Consider the following 17,866-nt stretch of genomic DNA (forward strand, 5'->3'; position numbering starts at 1 on the left):
ACCAAACATATTGACAAAATAAAATAGAGTAGATATGTATTAACAAAATAAAATCAATCAATAGTATTTATTGAGCGCTTACTGTGTGCAGAGCACTGTACTGAGCGCTTGGGAAGTCCAAGTTGGCAACAGATAGAGACAGTCCCTACCCAACAGTGGGCTCACAGTCTAGGAGGGGGGGACAGAGAACAAAACCAAACATATTAACAAAATAACATCACTCAATCAATCAATCAATCGTATTTATTGAGCGCTTACTGTGTGCAGAGCACTGTACTGAGTGGTTGGGAAGTCCAAGTTGGCAACATATAGAGACAGTCTCCACCCAACAGTGGGCTCACAGTCTACAAGGGGGAGACAAGAGAACAAAACCAAACATATTAACAAAATAAAATCAATCAATCAATCGTATTTATTGAGCGCTTACTGTGTGCAGAGCACTGTACTAAGCGCTTGGGAAATCCAAGTTGGCAACATCTAGAGACAGGCCCTACCCAGCAGTGGGCTCACAGTCTAGAAAGGGGAGACACAGAACAAAACCAAACATATTAACAAAATACAATAAATAGAATAGATATGTACAAGTAAAATGAATAAATAAATAAATAAATAAATAAATAAATAAATATCAACTTTATTAGTCCCGTTTGTCAGGCGGACCAGGGTGGGGGGTTTTTTTTGAACAAATATCAACTTTATTAGTGTCGTTTGTCAAGCGGACAGGGGTGGTTTTTTTTTTTGAACAAATATCAACTTTATTAGTCCCGTTTGTCAGGCGGACAGGGTTGGTGTTGGGTTTTTTTTTGAACAAATCTCAACTTTATTAGTCCCGTTAGTCGGACGGACAGCGCGCGAGCCGGCCCCCGGGTCACGTGGCCCGGCCGGCCGTTGGCCTGTCATGGAGGGAGGCTTTGCGGCCTAGTCTCCCTCAGGGAGGCCTGGGGTTGCCAGGGAAACGGCGGCTTCTCCTAGGCCTTTCTCTCTCGTTGGCCTGAGAGGTTAGTAATAACAATAATAATAATAATAATAATAATAATGACATTTCTTACTATGTGCGTGGCACTGTTCTTCCCAAGCGCTTAGTACAATGCTCTGCACACAGTAAGCGCTCAGTAAATGCAATTGAATGAATGAATCCCCCCGCCTCACCTCCTTCCCCTCCCCACAGCACCTGTATATATGTATATATGTTTGTACATACTTATTACTCTATTTTATTTGTACCTATCTATTCTATTTATTCTGTTTTGTTAGTATGTTTGGTTTTGTTCTCTGTCTCCCCCTTCTAGACTGTGAGCCCACTGTTGGGTAGGGACTGTCTCTATATGTTGCCAATTTGTACTTCCCAAGCGCTTAGTACAGGGCTTTGCACACAGTAAGCGCTCAGTAAATATGATTGATTGATAGGGACCGTCTCTAGATATTGCCAACTTGTACTTCCCAAGCGCTTAGTACAGTGCTCTGCACACAGTAAGCGCTCAATAAATACGATTGATGATGATGATTACTCTTATTTATTCTACTTGTACATCTTTACTATTCTATTTTATTTTGTTAGTATGTTTGGTTTTGTTCTCTGTCTCCCCCTTTTAGACTGTGAGCCCACTGTTGGGTAGGGACTGTCTCTGTATGTTGCCAACTTGGACTTCCCAAGCGCTTAGTACAGTGCTCTGCACATAGTAAGCGCTCAATAAATACGATTGATGATGATGATTACTCTTATTTACCCTACTTGTACATATTTACTATTCTATTTTATTTTGTTAGTATGTTTGGTTTTGTTCTCTGTCTCCCCCTTTTAGACTGTGAGCCCACTGCTGGGTAGGGACCGTCTCTAGATGTTGCCAATTTGGACTTCCCAAGCGCTTAGTACAGTGCTTTGCACACAGTAAGCGCTCAATAAATACGATTGATTGATTGATAGGGACCGTCTCTAGATGTTGCCAACTTGGACTTCCCAAGCGCTTAGTCCAGTGCTCTGCACACAGTAAGCGCTCAATAAATACGATTGAATGAATAGTCCAGTGCTCTGCACACAGTAAGCGCTCAATAAATACGATTGAACGAATGAATGAATCCCCCACCTCACCTCCTTCCCCTCCCCACAGCCCCTGTATATATGGTGTGTACAGATTTATTGCTCTTATTTATTCTACTTGTACATCTTTACTATTCTATTTTATTTTGTTAGTATGTTTGGTTTTGTTCTCTGTCTCCCCCTTTTAGACTGTGAGCCCACTGTTGGGTAGGGACTGTCTCTAGATGTTGCCAACTTGGACTTCCCAAGCGCTTAGTACAGTGCTCTGCACACAGTATGCGCTCAATAAATATGTATGAATGAGTAGTACAGTGCTCTGCACACAGTCAGCGCTCAATAAATACGATTGAATGAATGAATGAATAAAAATGAATGAATTCCCCCCCACCTCACCTCCTTCCCCTCCCCACAGCCCCTGTATATGTTTGCACAGATTTATTACTCTTATTTATTTAATAGTACATATTTACTATTCTATTTATTTGATTTTGTGAATATGTTTTGTTTTGTCGTCTGTCTCCCCCTTCTAGACTGCGAGCCCGCTGTTGGGTAGGGACTGTCTCTCTCTGTTGCCAACTTGTACTTCCCAAGCGCTCAGTACAGTGCTCTGCACACAGTAAGCACTCAGTACATACGATTGAATGAACGAATGAATGAATCCCCCACTTCACCTCCTTCCCCTCCCCACAGCCCCTGTATATATGGTGTGTACAGATTTATTGCTCTTATTTATTCTACTTGTACATATTTACTATTCTATTTTATTTTGTTAATATGTTTGGTTTTGCCCTCTGTCTCCCCCTTCTAGACTGTGAGCCCGCTGTTGGGTAGGGACCGTCTCTAGATGTTGCCAACCTGTACTTCCCAAGCGCTTAGTACAGTGCTCTGCACACAGTAAGCGCTCAATAAATACGATTGAATGAATAGCACAGTGCTCTGCACACAGTAAGCGCTCAATAAATACGATTGAATGAATGAATGAATCCCCCACCTCACCTCCTTCCACTCCCCACAGCCCCTGTATATATGTTTGCACAGATTTATTACTCGTATTTATTTAATTGTACATATTTACTATTCTATTTTATTTTGTTAATATGTGTTGTTTTATCGTCTGTGTCCCCCTTCTCGACTGTGAGCCCGTTGTTGGGTAGGGGCCGTCTCTAGATGTTGCCAACTTGGACTTCCCAAGCGCTTAGTATAGTGCTCTGCACACAGTAAACGCTCAATACGATTGAATGAATGAGGAGGAGGAGGACCGTCTCTAGATGTTGCCAACTTGGACTTCCCAAGCGCTTAGTACAGTGCTCTGCACACAGTAAATGCTCAATATATACGATTGAATGAATGAATGAATGAATCCCCCCACCTCACCTCCTTCCCCTCCCCACAGCCCCTGTATACATGTTTGCACAGATTTATTACTCTTATTTATTTAATTGTACATATTTACTATTCTATTTTATTTTGTTAATATGTTTGGTTTTGTCATCTGTCTCCCCCTTCTAGACTGTGAGCCCGCTGTTGGGTAGGGACCGTCTCTAGATGTTGCCAACTTGGACCTCCCAAGCGCTTAGTACAGTGCTCTGCACACAGTCAGCGCTCAATAAATACGATTGAATGAATAGTCCAGTGCTCTGCACACAGTCAACGCTCAATAAATACGATTGAATGAATGAATGAATCCCCCCACCTCACCTCCTTCCCCTCCCCATAGCCCCTGTATATATGTTTGTACAGATTTATTACTCTTATTTATTTTACTTGTACATATTTACCATTCTATGTATTTTGTTAATTTGTTTTGTTTTGTCGTCTGTCTTCCCCTTCTAGACTGTGAGCCCGCTGTGGGGTAGGGGCCGTCTCTAGATGTTGCCAACTTGGACCTCCCAAGCGCTTAGTACAGTGCTCTGCACACAGTCAGCGCTCAATAAATACGATTGAATGAATAGTCCAGTGCTCTGCACACAGTCAACGCTCAATAAATACGATTGAATGAATGAATGAATCCCCCCACCTCACCTCCTTCCCCTCCCCATAGCCCCTGTATATATGTTTGTACAGATTTATTACTCTTATTTATTTTACTTGTACATATTTACCATTCTATGTATTTTGTTAATTTGTTTTGTTTTGTCGTCTGTCTTCCCCTTCTAGACTGTGAGCCCGCTGTGGGGTAGGGGCCGTCTCTAGATGTTGCCAACTTGGACTTCCCAAGCGCTTAGTACAGTGCTCTGCACACAGTAAGCACTCAATAAATACGATTGAATGAATAGTCCAGTGCTCTGCACACAGTCAACGCTCAATAAATATGATTGAATGAATGAATGAATCCCCCCACCTCACCTCCTTCCCCTCCCCACAGCCCCTGTATATATGTTTGTACAGATTTATTACTCTTATTTATTTTACCTGTACATATTTACCATTCTATGTATTTTGTTAATATGTTTTGTTTTGTCATCTGTCTTCCCCTTCTAGACTGTGAGCCCGCTGTGGGGTAGGGACCGTCTCTAGATGTTGCCAACATGTACTTCCCAAGCGCTTAGTACAGTGCTCTGCACACAGTAAGCGCTCAATAAATACAATTGAATGAATGAATAAGTGATGTAAATGCGCGGGGCAAGCGGATCCGGCTTCTAGACTGTGAGCCCATTGCTGGGGCGGGACTGTCTATAATAATAATAATAATAATAATAATAATAATAAGTATTTGTTAATAACTTCCCAAGCACCTAGTACCGTGCTCTGCACACAGTAAGCGCTCAGTTAATACGATTGAATGAATGAATAATAATGATGTTGGTATTTAAGCGCTTACTATGTGCCAAGTACTGTTCTAAACGCTGGGGGAGATATTCATTCATTCAATCATAGTTATTGAGCGCTTACTGTGTGCAGAGCACTGTACTAAGCGCTTGGGACTGTGAGCCCGCTGTTGGGTAGGGACTGTCTCTATATGTTACCAACTTGTACTTCCCGAGTGCTTAGTACAGTGCTCTGCACACAGTAAGCGCTCAATAAATATAATTGATTGATTGATTGGGAAGTACAAGTTGATAACATATTGAGACGGTCCCTACCCAGTAGCGGGCTCACAGTCTAGAAGGGGGAGACAGACAACGAAACAACACATATTAATAAAATAAAATAAATAGAATAGTAAATATGTACAAGAGAATGGTAAATATGTAGGTCATCAGGTTGTTAGATTGTGAGCCCGTTGTTGGGGAGAGACTGGCTCTAAAAATAATAATAGTAATAAAAGGTATGTGATTTAGTAATAATAATAATGTTGGTAGCTGTTAAGCGCTTACTATGTGCCAAGCACTGTTCCAAGCGCCGGGGGAGATATGAGGTCATCAGGTTGTTAGACTGTGAGCCCGTTGTTGGGGAGGGACTGCCTATAATAATAATAATAATAAGAAGAAGAATAATAGTAATAAAAGGTATTTGTTAGTAATGATGATAATAATGTTGGTATTTATTAAGCGCTTACTATGTTCCAAGCGCCAGGGGAGATATAAGGTCATCAGGTTGTTAGACTGTGAGCCCCTTGTTGGGGAGAGACTGTCCCTAATAATAATAATAGTAATAAAAGGTATTTGTTAGAAGTAATAATAATGTTGGTATTTGTTAAGCGCTTACTCTGTTCCAAGCACTGGGGGAGATATAAGGTCATCAGGTTGTTAGACTGTGAGCCCGTTGTTGGGGAGGGACCGTCTCTAATAGTAATAATAAAAGGTATTTGTTAGTAATAATAATAATGTTGATATTTGTTAAGTGGTTACTATGTGCCAAGCACTGTTCCAAGCGCCGGGGGAGATATAAGGTCATCAGGTTGTTAGACTGTGAGCCCGTTGTTGGGGAAGGACTGTCTCTAATAATAATAATAAAAGGTATTTGTTAGTAATAATAATTGTGTTGGTATTTGTTAAGCGCTTACTATGTGCCAAGCACTGTTCTAAGCACTGGACGAGATACAAGGTCAATCAATCAATCGTATTTATTGAGCGCTTACTGTGTGCAGAGCACGGTACTAAGCGCTTAGGTTGTCCCATGTGGGGTTTATGTAACAATAATAATAATAATAATAATAACAATGGCATTTAAGTGCTGACTATAATAATGATGGCATTTGCTAAGTGCTTACTATGTGCAAAGCACTGTTCTAAGTGCTGTTAGTGTGTGGGGCAAGTGGATCCAGCTTCCCCTTCTCCTCTCCCCCTTCTAGACTGTGAGCCCGTTGTTGGAGAGGTACTGTCTCTGTTAATAATAATAATAATAATAGGTATTTGTTAATAATGATGTCAGTGTTTGTTAAGGGCTTACTGTGTGCCAGGCACTGTTCTAAGCACTGGGGGAGATATAAGGTCTGTGAGCCCGTTGTTGGGTAAGGACCATCTCTGATTCTAATAATAATAATTATAAAAGGTATTTGTTAATAATAGTAATGTTGGTATTTGTTAAGTGATTACTATGTGCGAAGCACTGTTCCAAGTGCTGGGGGAGATATAAGGTCATCAGGTTGTTAGACTGTGAGCCCATTGTTGGGTAAGGACCGTCTACAATAATAATAATAATAATAATAATTAATGGCTATTTGTTAATAATAATGTTGGTATTTGTTAAGTGCTTACTATGTGCCAAGCACTGTCCTAAGCGCTGGGATAGATACAAGGTGATCAGGTTGTCCCACGTGGGGCTTACAGTCTTCATCCCCATTTTATAGATGAGGTAACTGAGGCCCAGAGAAGTGAAGTGACTTGCCCAAAGTCACACAGCTGACAAGTGGCGGAGCAGGGATTAGAACCCACGACATCTGACTCCCAAACCCGGGTTCTTTCCACCGAGCCACACTGCTTGTCTGTTGCTGAACTGTACTTTCCAAGCACTTAATAATAATAATAATAATAATGATGATGGTATTTGTTAAGCGCTTACTATGTGCCAAGCACTGTTCTATGCACTGGGAGAGATATAAGGTCACAGTCTCCATCCCCATTTTGCAGTTGAGGTCGCTGAAGCACAGAGAAGGGAAGTAACCTGCCCAAGGTCACACAGCAGACGAGTGGTGGAGCCAGGATTAGAATAATAATAATGATAATTATGGTAGTTAAGCGCTTACAATATGCCAGGCACTGTACTAAGCGCTGGGGTAGTGCAAGTTAATCAGGCCGGACACGGTCCCTTGTCCCTCGTGGGGCTCACGGTCTCTATCCCCATTTTACAGATGAGGTGGAAGGAAGGGAAATGACTTTCCCAAGGTCACGCAGCAGATATGCCCCAGCTCCTTCACCACCCAGGCCCGTGCTGCTTACGGATTAGGTCTGCTGAGTTAATAATAATAATGATGGTATTTGTTCATTCATTCATTCATTCAATCGTATTTACTGAGCGCTTACTGTGTGCGGAGCACTGTACTAAGCGCTTGGGAAGTCCAAGTTGGCAACATATGTGTTAAGCGCTTACTGTGTGCCCAGCACTGTTCTAAGCGCTGGGGTAGATGCCAGGTAATCAGGTTGTCCCACATGGGGCTCACAGTCTTCATCCCCATTTTACAGATGAGGTAACTGAGGCCCGGAGAAGTGAAGTGACTTGCCCAGAGTCACACAGCAGACAAGTGGCGGGGCAGAATTCGAACCCATGTCCTCCAACTCCCAAACCCAGGCTCTTTCCACTAAGCCACGCAGCATATCTGTTGCCGAATTATACTTTCCAAAAGCTTAATAATAATGATAATAATAATAATAATAGTGGAAAGGGCCTGGGCTTGGGAGTCAGAGGTCGTGAATTCTGATCCGGGCTCCACCACTTGTCAGCTGTGTGACTTTGGGCAAGTCACTTCACTTCTCTGGGCCTCAGTTACCTCATCTGTAAAATGGGGATGAAGACTGTGAGCCCCACATGGGACAAACTGATTACCTGGTATCTACCCCAGCGCTTAGAACAGTGCTGGGCACACCGTAAGCGCTTAACGAATATGTTGCCAACTTGTCCTTCCCAAGCGCTTAGTACAGTGCTCCGCACGCAGTAAGCGCTCAATAAATACGATTGAATGAATGAATGAACAAGTACCATCATTATTATTATTAACTCAGCAGACCTAACCCGTAAGCAGCACGGGCCTGGGTGGTGAAGGAGCTGGGCCATATCTGCTGCGTGACCTTGGGAAAGTCATTTCCCTTCCTGCCTCCTCATCTGTAAAATGGGGATAGAGACCGCGAGCCCCACGAGGGACAAGGGACCGTGTCTGGCCTGATTAACTTGCACTACCCCAGCGCTTAGTACAGTGCCTGGCATATTGTAAGCGCTTAACTACCATAATTATTATTATTCTAATCCTGGCTCCACCACTCCTCTGCTGTGTGACCTTGGGCAGGTTACTTCCCTTCTCTGTGCTTCAGCGACCTCATCTGCAAAATGGGGATAGAGACTGCGAGCCGCACGTGGGACGTAGGGTGCAGTACCCCAGCACTCAGTACAGCGTCTGGCCCAGTGTAAGCACCTAATTACTATATTATTATCCTAATCCCGGCTCCACCACTTGTCTGTTGGGTGACCTTGGGTCAGTCGGGTCGCTTCTCGGGGACTCAGTTTCCTCATCTGTAAACTGGGAATGAAATGAGTGAATATCTGTTTTCCTCCCTACTTAGGCTGTGAGCCCCATGTGGGACGGGAATTGCGTCTGCCCTAATTCGCTGGTACCTGCCCCAGGGTTTAGAACAGTGTTGACGTATTATATGTGCATAATAAATACCATTTAAAAAAATTTCATCCTCACCAGTGATGGATGAATTGTATTCTCCTGACCTTTTTGCCGTTTTTTATTTTATGATGAAGTAGTACAGGTTCAAACTCTTAATTTGGAGTGATGGGTGGAAAAGGAATTAGGGTGGAACGAGGACTGGGAGAGAGCAGAATTCAAAGACTTTTTGGGCCAGAAAGCCCCCATTTGGGGTCATTTTAGCTCTGATTGGAAATTCAGGTCTTTTGATGATAATTGTGGTATTTTGTTAAGTGCTTACTATGTGCCAGGCACTGTACTAAGCATCAGGGTGGGCACAAGCAAATCAGGAGGCCAGGGATTAATCAGTCAGTGGTATTTACTGGGCTTTTTACGATGTGCAGAGCACTGTGCTGTGTGCTTGGGAGAGTATAATACAACATAATTGGTGGGCAAGTTCTCTGCCCGTAGTGAATTTAATTTACAGGGAAGAGGGGAGGGCACATAGTGTGGGAGTCTAGACAAAAATGCTGTAGGGGCCACGTTCCCCTTGTCCCCGTGGGTAGCTTAACCCCGTGGGTTAGATTTACGTGGGGCTTATTACAGTGTTCTGCGCACAGTAAATGATCCTTAAATTACCTCGGGCCAGGAAAACGTACTTTATATCCACGCTCCTTTCATGCTGAAACTTCTTAAGTTGGAAATCCCTTCAAGAATGGAGACTATTGTGAATGCCCAGTGTTTCACACACATTCAGGAAGTCTGTGGAAATCTGCTAGATCTGCACATTCTAACACAAAGGGAAGCTGCACGCGCTTAGTACAGTGCTCTGCACCCAGTAAGCGCTCAATAAATACGATCGATTGATTGATTGCACGCATGGTATGTGTACGTATGCATGTCCTTGGGAACTCCTACTTCGTAGTCCTAAGAAGTCACTAAGACCCAATCAAAAGGTGATTCTGGCTTGATGTTGGCCACCCGCTCGTTGGTGTTAGCCCAGGCCGAACCCAGCTGGGCAGATTCCCCGGGCTTAATTTTCAAAAATGTGAATTTGAACGCTAAATTGCGTGCACAGACTTTGTAGTGATTTCCAGAAAGGATCGAGCAAAGTCCAAATGGCTCAATGCTTGACGGCGTGTTTTGGCATCATATGGAGTTTGGTATGGAGGCGTACCGAGGCACCCAGCCCGGTGATCTCTCCAGTCCCCCCGCCTTCTTTAAATATTTTTTTTAAATGTTATGTTTTGTTTGTTTTGAAGCCGTCGCTCTACAGGAGTTAGGAGCCTGATGTGGAGGACAGCCAACGCTAAGTGTTCAAAGCTGGTGACAAAGTGGCCTTTCAGTGGGCGTTGGAAAGGAAGTGACGCTGGGGGAAGAAGAGTCGGATGTTACAAATTAAAGGACATTTGATTCATACCCTTTACGAGGCCACGCTGGACCCCAGTAGTGAGGTATGATCCCGTCACTGTAGTTCCAAATAAATTCCTGACTGCCCGGGGCATCGTCAGTCACCGGGCTCTGGGAAAACTGGAGTTATTCAGAGATCTTTTGGAGAATCCAGCTTGCTGTCTGACGGGATTCCTGGATTGCTAGGATGGCCCAGCCTGAACGGATCCCCCCCGTTCTTGCCAAACAGCAAATGGGATACCCTGAGGAAGGCCCACCCGGCTTGATCCCCCAGGTATCATCAATCAATCCATCAATCGTATTCATTGAGCGCTTACTATGTGCAGAGCACTGTACTAAGTGCTTGGGAAGTACAAATTGGTAACACATAGAGACAGTCCCTACCCAACAGTGGGCTCACAGGCTAAAAGGGGGATCAGAATCAGGGGGCCTCAGGCCAGACACCCACGACAGCAAGTTCCCTTAAGGGACGTAGGGGAATCTGGACCAGTTTAATTAGGGGTGGGGGGGTAGGGGGGACCTGTTGACTGGAGCTGGCCTACCCTCAGAAGGTCCAGATTATCCACTGCCCGGATTGTCTTTCTACAGAAACTTTCAGGGCATGACACTCCCTCCCCCCCTCAAAAATCTCCAGTGGTTGCCTATCAACCTCCATATCAAACAAAAGCTCCTCACTATTGGCTTTAAAGGTCTCCATCACCTTGCCCCTTCTTATCTCACCTCCCTTCTCTCCTTCTCCATCCTAGCCCGCACACTCTGCTCCTCTGGTGCCAGCCTCCTCACTGTGCCTCCATCTCGCCTGTCTCGCCGCCGACCTCTGGCCCACAACCTGCCTCCGGCCTGGAACGCCCTCCCTCCCTCCTCAAACCCGCCAAACAATCACTCTTCCCTCCTTCAAACCCCTCCTGAAGGCACACCTCCTCCAAGAGGCCTTCCCAGCTCCCTTTTCCTCAGCTCCCCCTCCCTTCCACGTCACCTAGACTCGCTCCCTTTGCTTTTCCCTCCCTCTCTCCAACTCACAACACTTCTGAATATATGTATATATCTATAATTCTATTTATATTGACGCCCGTTTACTTGTTTTGATGTGCGTCTCCCCGCCTCTAGACTGTAAGCCCGGGTGAGCGGGGATTTTCTTTCTTTATTGCTGTATTGTACTTTCCAAGCACTTCGTACACTGTTCTGCACACAGTAATCAATCAATCGTATTTACTGAGCGCTTACTGTGTGCAGAGCACTGTACTAAGCGCTGTAAATACGATTGAATGAATGAAAGGTCAGTGAGGTGGACAACTCTTTGACTTGCTGTTCTGCCCTGGTAATGGTCAGGGAAGAATGATGTGGAAAAGTGGCCTGACAAAAGGGTTTAGTCCGCAGATCTCAATCAGTCATATTTATTGAGTGCTTGGGGTGTCCTGAGTACCTTACTAGGTACTTGGAAAAGTACAGTAGAGTTGGTAGACACCATCCCTGTCCCCAAAAAGCTTATTCTAGACACCGGTGGCTTAAGGATAAAACCTACATATCATAAGAGGTTTATTTATCCTATTAAGAAACTCAGTAGACCTCTAACTTCCTACCAATAATTAGGCCTGAAATCATTAGCTTGGTTCTTGGATCACTGGAACCACACATCACTGTTTAGCAATAGTTACTCTCTCCGTTTCTTTCCTTTTTTTGTTTTCACTTCCCTCAATCCCCATTTAAGGTGATGGTTGGGAATGGGTGATACAGGGGAACCACACAGAATCAATAATGGGGCAAAATTAGAATCCTCAACTTCCGTGGCACCAGAATGCCATTTGCCTCATTCAATCAATCAATCCATCAATCAATCGTATTTATCGAGCGCTTACTGTGTGCAGAGCACTGTACTAAGCGCTTGGGAAGTACAAGTTGGCAACATATAGAGACAGTGACTGTTTCTCTTTAATTTGGTCCATGGGGTTCTTTTCTGAGGCAGGCCAGATGCTTTCAGAAATTCTAGGAAAATGAAGCCGCTTTCTACACCAGGAGAAATCGGCTTTCTGTGGGGACAGAGCGCGGTGGAGGCACGTCGTAAGACAGTATATCATCATCATCAATCATCAATCGTATTTATTGAGCGCTTACTATGTGCAGAGCACTGTACTAAGCGCTTGGGAAGTACAAATTGGCAACATGTAGAGGCAGTCCCTACCCTACAGTGGGCTCACGGTCTAAAAGGGGGAGGCAGAGAACAAAACCAAACATACTAACAAAATAAAATAAATAGAATAGATATGTACAAGTACAATAAATAAATAAATAAATAAATAAATACAGTAATAAATATGTACAAACATGTATACATATATACAGGTGCTGTGGGGAAGGGAAGGAGGTAAGATGGGGGGGATAAGAGCTGCAGGCAGATAAGCCTTTTAATAATAATAACTGTGGTATTTAAGTGCTTACTGCATGCCAGGCACCGCACTGAGTGCTGGGGTAGTTTACAAGCAAATCAGGTTGGACACAGTCCCTGTCCCACATGGGGCTCACAGTCTTAATCCCCGTTTTACAGACGAGATAAATGAGGTGCGGAGAAGTGAAGTAACTTGCCCGAGGTCACACAGCAGACAAGTGGGAGAGTTGGAATTAGAACCCAGGTCCTGCTGGCTCCCAGGCCTGTGCTCTGTCTGCAAGGCACACTGCTTTAAATTAAGCTCTTACTGAAATTTCTTTTTTTTGGTCATCCAAAAGATATGCCTGACATATATAGATTTACAGGCAAGTCTAATAGGTCAGCCCTGTCAATTGGTTTGAAAAAGGTTGGAGTACTTTAAATTTAGAGGAGCCGCATGGAAAGAGCACAGGTCTGGGAATCAAAGGTCCAGGATTCCAGTCCCAGCTCTGCCGCTTGTCTGCTGTGTGACTTCGGGTAAGTCACTTCTCTCTGCCTCAGTTTCCTCATCTGCAAAATGGGGATTAAGGCTATGAGCCCCTTGTGGGATGGGGAATGTGTCCAACCCTATTGCAAGTGCTTAGTTCAGCGCCTCGTAAGTAGTAAGCACTCAAATACCATAAAAAAATTATCGCTTGTACGATTGGCCTCTCCAACCTGATAGTAATTAGATATTTTCTCCAACTGTGAATATCATCGTGTAAGATAGTTTGTTTTCAATGTATGACATGTCGCCTTGTTGACTTGTATAGTTTATGTTGCCAACTTGTACTTCCCAAGCGCTTAGTACAGGGCTCTGCACACAGTAAGCGCTCAATAAATATGATTGAATGAATGAATGACTTAGACAAAATATTTTTTTGTCCACAGAATGTGTTTAAGATGGGGGTGTCTTTATTCAGAAAATAATCAGTGGTATTTATTGAGCGATTACATGTACAGAACACTGTACTAAGCGTTTGTGAGAGTGTAATACAGCAGTTGCTGGTAATCTATAACTTTTTTTAAAAAACTTGATCTTTCATTTTGCTTCGTTTTAGAGCGCAGTCATGCCAGCTAAACTGCTCAGAGTCATGGCCAGAGCTCCCTTCCCTTTCGCAAGAACGTGCCAGTGCCGAAATCTCCATAAATTGCCTCATCCAATATTAAAACTACCAGAGGGAGCGGAAAAGACGGCATGCAAAACTCTAGCGACAAATTGGAATTCGGATTTGCCCATTCCAGAGGCAGCAACCGTTTGCTTGAAAATTTCAGGGGCCCGGGAAATGAACTGGAAAATGTCACTACCTTCTCCACCGAAGACCGCGCCCTGCCAAATTGAACAAGTTCGTCCTGCGTCTGTGAGAACTTTTGGCTTTTCCGGGACTGGGACTCACAGACGGGCCTTTTTCTCTACCCGATGGCCGATGGAAGCAGCGGAACGGCGTTATACGTCCGTTCCGACCGGCAGATTGGTACCGACCCAAGAGGTTCAGCCACCCAAAAGACCACTGAAAGCGTCCAGGACCAAACAGCCATCCAGAGCTAACCTTCCGCTTGTGGCTGTGACTGAGGTAAAACAGGGTACGGGTTCTGCGGTGTCTTTCCAGCAGTAGACGTACGCCTTCATTAACAAAGCAGAGGAGGCTATTTCTTAAATCGGATTTTGCGACGTCTCGCTGGAAAAATCAGTTCTACCAGGGGGGGAAAAAGAATCAGACTCGAATTTGTTTTTAACATTATTCCTTGTAATTGAGGTAACTGCTGAATTACCGAGATAATTCAGTAAACTCTGATGGAAACCGTATCTCGATTGTAAGCTAAACCGTTAAAACGGTGTCCGCCCGAAAGAGGAGTAGAAGTAATAGGATAACAAAATACAGCCCGTAAAATAGCTCCTCATACAAAGCATCTCAGCTTATCGAGCTTAGTTCAATGATGACACAATGGAAAATGCATTTGCAATGGAATAGGGCACTCCTTCATTTTCCTGAGACCCGTTAGAGGAGGAGGAGGATGCTTTTGTTGCTGCCATCATTTTAGATTGAGTCCATTTAGCAAGATTTTCCCCGGCTACTCAGCAATCTTGCTGAATGCCCCTGCCTGTCCCAGAAAAGGAACTAAGAAAAGAAATAAGAAAATCCACAGAGAAGCAGTTATTGGGTTTGGGGAGTGTGGTGGGGAGGAGGGGGGCTTGCAACCAGCATTGCTAGAACTTGGTAGCGATTCATCCTTTCGTGCCCCTTTTGCCACCACATCCTTTACTTCCTCCCTTTTCCTTTCTTTATGTCCTTCCTCCTTGTTCCTGTTCTCCCATTCTTTGTCTTTCCCTCTCCCATGTCTTGTCCCTCCCACAGTTTTCCCTTCCTTTCTTCTTACCCCCGCCTTCAGCATCTCACCTCCCCGCTTCTCTCCAGGGGACCCCAAATCTCCACCTCTTTCTAGCCTGCCAAGCTAGTGTAGGAGGCAGCGGCACTCCCTGCAGCCCCTGTTTTTGATCCCAAGTAGGATCTGGGTTCTGATCCTGGCCCCGTCACTTGCCTGCTGTGTGTCCTCGGGCAAGTCACTTAACTTCTCCGTGTCCCAGTCACCTCATCTGTAAAATGGGGATTCAAGCTGTGAGCCCCTTATGGGACATGGACTGGGTCCCTCCTAATTAGCTTGTATCTGGCCCAGCGCTTAGTATGGGACCTGGCACGTAGTAAGCGCTCAACAGGTACCATAAAAAAAAAATGTCGCTCTTCCAAGCTACCAGGGATGAAGAAGAGTGGTGGTGGGGTAGCAGCAGCAGCAAACCAGTATGACTTTGCTCCCCGTCTGGGGCCACCTCTCTCACATCTCTCTGCAGCGCTCAGCAGCGTTTAGGAGATCATCAATCGTATTTATTGAGCGCTTACCGTGTGCAGAGCACTATACTAAGCGCTCGGGAAGTCCAAGTTGGCAACATATAGAGACAGTCCGTACCCTGTAGTGGGCTCACAGTCCAAAAGCTGTGTGTCCAACCCTTCCAACTGTGAACTTCCAACTATATGGCTAAAGATCCGAGTCCTGTTCAGATGTTCGAACAGTGTCATTGCCCGACTGAATCCGTGCCATTCCCCAGATTACTAATTAAAAGGATAATCCTGTTTAATTTTATGGGAGTCTGAAATTACTGACCGCAACCTTACACAAATGCAGAATATCGGCAGTATTTGATTGATTTGCAGTATGCTTCACCTTGAGATCCGATACAAGGTTCCTCCTCGTGACACATAACACTTGTAACGTAAAGCATACACGGGAACCTCGTGGGAACTGCTTCCTCGGGTTCATTCATTCATTCAGTTGTATTTATTGAGCGCTTACTGTGGGCAAAGCAATGTACTGAGCACCTCTGGTTTCGTCTCTCACCACTGACCTCTTGTGCACATCCTCCCTTCTGTCAGTCAATCAGTGGTATTTATTGACCGCTTACTGTGTGCAGAGCATCGTACTAAGCGCTTGGGAGAGTACAGGTTCTCTGCCCACAAGGAATTTACAGTCTAGAGGAAGTTCTGGCTAGAACTTCGTGCCCTTTCACATCCAACAGACAACCACTCTCCCCATCTTCAAAGCCCTTCTGTAATCACAGCTCCTCCAAGACTCCCTCCCTGATTAATCCCTCTCCTACCCATCCTATATCCCCCCAGCTGCCTCTTCAGCCCTTCTACATAATCCAACGCTTGGTACTCCAGGCACCTCCCCATTGTTTTTACGTACATACCTTTCTACTCTTATCCTGTAATTTATTTTAGTTTCTATCTTTTCCATGAGATTGTAAGTTTCTTGAGGTCATCGTACTCGCTCAAGTGCTTAGGTGTTCCATAAATACCATTGATTGATTGATTGGTGTGGATTTTCTCCTCAGCTTGGATAGGAACATCCTAAATTCCCCAATTCTTTAACATACCAGTTACAGTATCAACAGTAGTTTATGGGTGTCTTCTGTGTGAACCACGCTGAACTCACGAAGGAAGAAGTAAAACGCATCTCCCGCCCTCGCAGATCTAGAAGGAAAGCTAGTAGGTATATTACCTATACTAGCATAAGCGCCCCGTTGACTGACTTGCCCAAGATCCCACAGCAGGCAAAGTGGCAAAACTGGGATTTGAACCCAGGACCTCCGAGTCTCAGGCCCCACAATCTTTCCACTAGGCCATGCTGCTCTCGGAACCATTTCCTTTGAAACTTCTTTGCGACAAACATCCTTCCCCCAGACTGAGCCCCTTCCTTCCTCTCCCCCTCGTCCCCCTCTCCATCCCCCCCATCTTACCTCCTTCCCTTCCCCACAGCACCTGTATATATGTTTGTACATATTTATCACTCTATTTATTTTACTTGTACATAGCTATTCTATTAATTTTATTTTGTTAGTATGTTTGATTTTGTTCTCTGTCTCCCCCTTTTAGACTTTGAGCCCACTGTTGGGTAGGGACTGTCTCTGTATGTCGCCAGTTTGTACTTCCCAAGCGCTTAGTACAGTGCTCGGCACATAGTCAGCGCTCAATAAATATGATGATCCTTCCCTTTCCCACCTCCCAACCCCGGAGAAGCAGAAGTCCCTTCGTTAGAGAACTTTTCCTTGCTCTTTCATCCCTTAGAGCCAGTGAGATTTTAGGCCACCCATAGTAACGTTAGCTCCCAGCCATCAGGCTTGGGCCAGGGTCAGCCCTGAACCTTAGGGATCCTTGGTTGTAGGAGAATCTGAAAGGAAGACAGAGGCCCAACCTAAGATTGGCCTGGAAGCCCAATAAATACGATTGATTGATTGATTGATGATGAAGTCTGGACTGTTCTGAAGCCACGTTTTACAGTAGCAGAATCCCGTGAGGTCTGGACCCAGCTACAGGCAAGCAGGCCCTTAAATAATAGGCCGTACCCTGGGGAATGTACACACTAAGCAGATGGGACCAAATCCCTGTCCCATCCAGGGCTCCCGGTTTAAGGGGAAGAGGGAATAGCAGCATGGCTTAGTGGTTAGAGCACGGGCCTGGCCCTCAAAAGCACCTGGGTTTTAAATCCCGGCTCTGCCGCTTGCCTGTTTTGTCACCTTGGCCAAGTCGCGTATCTTCTCCGCGCCTCGCTGACCTCAGCTGTAAAATGCAGATTATGACCGTGAGCCCCAAGTGGGTTGTGGATAGTGAGCCTGTGTGTACCCCCCCAACTTAGTACGGTGTGCCTGACACCTAGCATTTAACAAACGCTGTAAAAAAAGGAGCCCCCAAAACGTTTTACAGATGAGGACACCGAGACTTCCCCAAGGTCATAC

General features: G+C 44.8%; 1 protein-coding gene across 1 annotated transcript in view; it reads left to right on the forward strand.

The window, feature by feature from the left end:
- The first annotated feature begins 914 nt into the window (after positions 1-914).
- Positions 915-17,866, forward strand: part of RMND1 (required for meiotic nuclear division 1 homolog) — a 67,504-nt gene continuing 50,552 nt past the window's right edge. The window contains exons 1-3 of the mRNA XM_038741556.1: positions 915-998; positions 10,028-10,219; positions 13,638-14,150. Coding sequence (XP_038597484.1) covers positions 10,154-10,219; positions 13,638-14,150 — 579 coding nt within the window. The 5' untranslated portion in view covers positions 915-998; positions 10,028-10,153. The remainder of the gene's footprint in view (positions 999-10,027; positions 10,220-13,637; positions 14,151-17,866) is intronic.

This window comes from Tachyglossus aculeatus, chromosome 2 (assembly GCF_015852505.1).
Source record: "Tachyglossus aculeatus isolate mTacAcu1 chromosome 2, mTacAcu1.pri, whole genome shotgun sequence".
NCBI classification, from domain to species: Eukaryota; Metazoa; Chordata; class Mammalia; order Monotremata; family Tachyglossidae; genus Tachyglossus; species Tachyglossus aculeatus.